The sequence below is a fragment of the Nestor notabilis genome, unplaced genomic scaffold (assembly GCF_000696875.1).
Source record: "Nestor notabilis isolate BGI_N333 unplaced genomic scaffold, ASM69687v1 scaffold16858, whole genome shotgun sequence".
In the NCBI taxonomy this organism is placed as follows: domain Eukaryota; kingdom Metazoa; phylum Chordata; class Aves; order Psittaciformes; family Psittacidae; genus Nestor; species Nestor notabilis.
This window is the reverse complement of record NW_009941636.1, coordinates 1-5,165: the sequence shown is the minus strand read 5'-3', so window position 1 is coordinate 5,165 and position 5,165 is coordinate 1. Positions and strand designations below refer to the sequence as shown.

Here is a 5,165-nt window from a genome sequence, read left to right as displayed (position 1 = left end):
AGGAATGCTGAGCCGGGCTCCTGCGGGAGGAGAAGGGGTCAGGGGCTGCTCCGTGGCCCAGGTCCATGGACCATGATCCAAGCCCATTTGGTCCATGGACACCATGGTCCAGGTCTTTTGCACCTATGCAAGCTACCTTGAATTTGCCATCATGAAGGGTTTGAGGGAGCCATGAACTGGCATGGTCCATTGGGTAGAGACACCCAAAATGGGATTGATCCAAGGAACCTTATCCCATGCAAAGGATCAAGCCCTGTGACCTCTCCTCCATCTCCCAGTCTGACAACCAAAAACTCATCCATCCTCCAAAGGACACAGACAATTTCTCCTCAAACCAGTGGAGGGAGCAGGGGAAAAGCCTCTGCCAGGAGTGCAAACCCCATCACAGCTCCAACTCACTACTTGCTACCAGAGTCTATGTGGCTCCTTCCCTCCCACCCCACCTCCCCCACCATCTGGCCTCTCATTAGCAAATCTTAATTGATCTGATTCTGTCTTAAATGATTCAGTGAGCGGCGTTTGCAGAAGGTCGTGTGCAGGCAGGGGGGTTCCACCACTCGCCCCCCCCCCCCTCCAGATAAGTAGCTTTCCCAATGAGGCTGGTGGTCCCACCAGAGGGGTGAGCCCCAGCGAGTTCCAGATTGGAGTAGGAGGTGCTGGGGACCTCAGACTCATGGAAGAAGGAGGAGGAGGTCAAGCCTTCATACAGGTCCTTCCATTGACCCCAGAATGCCCAACCTCTGCATAAGGCTGCAGAAAAGTACCCAAACCACAGCAAAGCCATGACTGTTTTTCAGTTGCCTGGGACTTCACCCAAGTGCACTGTATCCACCTCAATCCACTGCACTCACCTTAGTCCCCTATACCCAGCTACCACCCATCCACAGTGAGCAGCAGCTCGGGGTGGTCCAGGAGCACCAGGCAGTACAGGCAGGGGGTTTAGACCCCAAAACCTCTGGGCAAGCATAGCATGAACCCAGTGCCCTGAGGAGAAGCAGAATCTCCAGCCCAGTAGCTGGAGATTCCTCCATGGAAGGAACCAGTACTAGGACCCCTCTGGTGCCCAGGGTGAGAGGAGCAGCCAGGAGGAGATAACCCAGATCTCGTCCCTGGTAGGGACTAGAGCCTTGCCGCAGCCCATCACTGCCTGCCCAGCACCCTCTGGCTCTCCCTGCCACCAACTCCTCCCAGCAGGCAGGTGACAGTGACGGTGTCTGACGCCAGCAGGGAGCAGAGAAGCCAAAAGTCCTGTTTGGGCCCGCAGTGCACCCGAGATGGGCACCAGAGCTGAGAAAGGCTTCTCCATGCTGCTGGCCCGGCCAGTTCAGGGCCAGATCCAGCCCCAGCGATGTGGGAAGGGGAAGGACAGGGACATGCCAACCCTGCCACTGCCCTGGCAGCCCATTGCCACACTATGGTGGGCAGAGCTAGAGGGGATGTGAAGCAAGACACCAGGGAAGGTCCCTCCACAGGGCACCAAAGTCCTCTCCTATGTCCCATCAACAGGGCCCCCCTTTGAAGTCACCTCCATGTCCCACCACGCTGCAGCAACCACTGCCTGTTCCTGCCCGTAAGCCCTAAAGATGCAGTGCAGCAGCTCCTCTGCCTCCAGCATCTCACATCCCATATCTACCCCTCTCTAATCACCATTTCTCTCACCCCACAGCACAAGCAACCCACAGCAGATGCCTCACCTTCGGGGTCAGGACCACAGCAGACCCCCCGCTGATGCTGATGACAGGGACCTGAGTCTGGGAGGAGATGAAGTCAAGGATCTGGGCCACAGCCTCCGTGCCGACGTTATCCTCGAAGACGATGCCGTGGATCTTGTGGCTGGCGAGGATGTCGCAGATCTGGGTGAGGAGGCTGCTGGGGTTGGTGTTGTTGACGATGACGGTGATGGGGTGGATCTCCAGGGGCATGTCCAGGAAGCTCTGGGGACTCAGGCGGGAGCGGATGTGCAGGGGGTAGGATGTGCCCCCAAACACCACGGCCACGTTGACCACCGGCTCCTCGAGGCCCGGCAGCAGGAGCTCCGAGAAGGCAGCCGAGCAGCCCAGCACCATGGACAGTAGCAGAGCGTGCGCCGGCGCTCTGCCCATGTCCACCACCGCGTCCCTGCCAGGATGGGACACAGCCCCTTACATCCAGCTGCCCACCAGCACCCTGCTCACCCCAGCCCTCCCCAGCACCCGGGGGAGCAGCAGGGCAAAACGGGGACCCTCATCCTTTGGAGGCTGGATGTGGTGGAGGAATGACCACAGGGCTGTACCCACCACCCACTCTACACCCCAGTGCTGTGTCCCTTGCCCCAGTCCCATCAACTACTAACCCTTCCCAGCTAGTCCCTCCCTACCCACCACCACCGCCCCCCTCCCAGTGCCGTCCCCCTCTCCAAAAGCCACCACTGCTATGCTGCTCCTTATCGCCCCTTCAGCGAGGGATGGAGACAGCAGCGAGAGGTGACAGGAGGATTTGGCAGCTCCCTGGTGCCTCTCTCCACAGCTGACAGCCACGTTCAATGTTTAAAGGCTCTGCCCTTGAGAGAGGGTTCAGTTCTGCAACCCCCATGTTGGGGTTTTACAAACCACACAGTCACCGGAGCAGCCGGTCCCTGCCTGTCCCCTGCCCATCACCCGGCCCCAGCCCCTCGCTGCTGCTTCCCAAATCCCAACCTAATTGCCCTCATGACCCCTTATCTCCCAAGTTTCCCCCTCTAGACACCATCCTACTGCTTTCCCCCCTTCTTGTGTGTACTCCCCCTGGTGCCTGCCCAGCTGGGACACCCACTGCACTGCATCTGTGATGGCTGCACCCCAAAGACAGGCTCGGGAGGGGGGGGATTGGGCATGTCCCCCCACTGCCAGGTCCCTAATTCCCCACTGACTGTGGGTGCCAGCAGTAGGCAGGGTGATAGTCGCAGTGGCGGGTGACACATCCCTGCTCACAGCAATGCATCCCTGTGCTGGAGCTCATCATCCCTTGTCAGAGCCCAACAGCAAAACCATCCCAGAGTAAGACCTGTGGCCAGGGGCACCCAAGCCCCTCTGAGCCCCATTGTCCCCAGAGCCAGCACCCCAGTTCCATGCTGAGCAGTGGGGACAGGAACAAGCAGCCCTCTGCGGTGGCACCAGCAACATCCATGCAGCAAGATGCCAGCTGGCGCTCAGAAACGTCACTTGCAATTAGAAGCTGCTGTTGCTTAACACATCCTCGGCACGGCCAGAGGAGCCCCTCACCACATTCCAGATGGTTTTGGGGTCCAGGATGCCCTGGGGATCTGCACCCCAACACCCTTCCATGCCGCAGTGACGGACAACCCCTCGGCACACTGTGAAAGCACTGCTGGCACATTGGACTGAAAATGCAGGAAATAAACCGGGCCCCCTGCACGAGCTGCTCAGTCAGATCTGAGCACCAGAGCTGTCCCCTCCGCAAAGACAGGGAACACGAGCCCCACGTCCCCCTCCTGCACCCCACGGGTACCACGAGGGCTCAGGCACCCAACCGGGCACCAACGCTCGCCGGGCAGCATCTCATTCAACCACATGGGTTTCAACCCCCAGCACCCACCAGCACCCAGGGGGGTTCACCCTGCCCTGCTGCATCCCCCTCACTGCCCCATACCACAGCTGGCCGAGCCGCAGGAGCCACGATGCCCCAGCGATGGCCACTGCCATCTCCCTTGGCCGGAGCGGGTGGCAGGTGAGTCATGCCATGCTGGCAGCGTCCCACGCTCCGGCACGGCCAGCTCAGGGGCACCGCGGGCCCCGCCCCCCTTATTCCCAAGTATTTTTAGTCCCGTGATAAATAATTCATTGGGAATCCGGCATCAGCTACCCGAGCAGAGAGGAAGGGGAGCAACATGCCGCCCAAAACAAACAGAGCTGCTCTCCCGGCAGCTCTGCCCGTCTGAGCCCTCCTCAAGGACATTTAAATATACTCTGGGCCCTGATCGGGTTTGCTCGTGCCAGCCCTGGCACCTCACCCATCCCATGCCCTCATCCTCCTCTTCCTCAACCCAGCTCTTCCTTGTGCTGGAGAGGCTCTTCTAGCACCAAGTAACCAAAGCAAGGGCCAGCAACCCCTCCTGAGGTGCCAACTGCTGCCACCAAAGGGGCTGCTCTACTCCTGGTTGCAAGTGGGGACGGGGTTGAGCAAACTGGTTTCCCACCGCCCAAGCCACAGGTGGAAAGCATCCCCATCCCTCACAACTGGAGTGCAATGGCAGAGGGGAGGTGGGCATGGGCATATCCCATCATTCAAGGATCCCATTGCTGGGACAACCAGGGGAATGGATTTCCATCTTTCCCAGGAATCCGATGCCACCAGCCAGAAATGAGCTGTTTACCACAGCCAGAGGAGGATGGAGGGGTTTGGGGCCAGTGAGCCCGCCACTGGCAGGGGCTCCATGCGCGGGTTGGAGCCAGGGCTGCTTCAAAATGGCTGGATTCGGGATGCAAAGAGCAGACGGCTCCTCCAGCCTAGCCAACTCTGCGCTTCCAGCATGGATTTTTCCCAGAACAAGCTACGGGGTTGCAGGGAAATGTGGGCGTTTGGGGGTGAGGGCAGAGAAGGCAAATTGCAGGTAAGTGGTGAAGGCAGAGGAGGAACTGAGCCCATCCCTGTGCTGCTGCCAGCGCTCCTGGGCTCAGCGCAGCACAGCCCCCCTAGACTTTAAACAAAATCCAACCCCTTGTAGCAAGCACTGCGGAATTTGGGAAAAGGCCTTCCCAAAAGGGAGGTTTTCCAGCCAGGGGAAGGGACGGTGGCCAGGCTGGAGCAGGAGGAAGGTGGCCCCGGGCAATGCCACCTTCCAGCAGCCTCCCCACGGACCAGAGGACACCCACAGAGCTGCTCCATGGCTTTGGTACTTGGGTTTTGTTGCATCGAGGCAATTTTGAGCAGCTTAACCCCTTTCCTAGGCACAGCTTCACCTGATGGACCACTCACAAAAACCTCCTTCTTAAAGCACTGATCGAGCCCTTACCTCCTACCCCCCTCTGAAATGACATTTTAGTGCAACAGGGAAGTTTGTTCTTAACGTTAAACCTCCTTTTTCCATCCATCCATCCATCCATCCAACCATCCATCCCTCCCCTCCTCTGAGAGGGGGAGAGCTCATGCAGATATTTTGACCTCAGGAAAGGGAGAAATAACATCCT

At 59.0% G+C, this 5,165-nt stretch overlaps 1 protein-coding gene across 1 annotated transcript in view; it reads right to left on the bottom strand.

Moving 5' to 3' along the window:
• Positions 1-2,066, bottom strand: part of LOC104410742 (glutamate receptor ionotropic, NMDA 2C-like) — a gene marked incomplete at its 3' end in the record, with an annotated part of 8,307 nt that extends 6,241 nt beyond the window's left edge. The window contains 2 exon segments of the mRNA XM_010020992.1: positions 1-20; positions 1,695-2,066. The exon segment at positions 1-20 is cut by the window's left edge and continues 1 nt beyond it. Of these exon segments, the coding sequence (XP_010019294.1) occupies positions 1-20; positions 1,695-2,066 (392 nt within the window).
• Between the last annotated feature and the right edge of the window lie 3,099 nt (positions 2,067-5,165).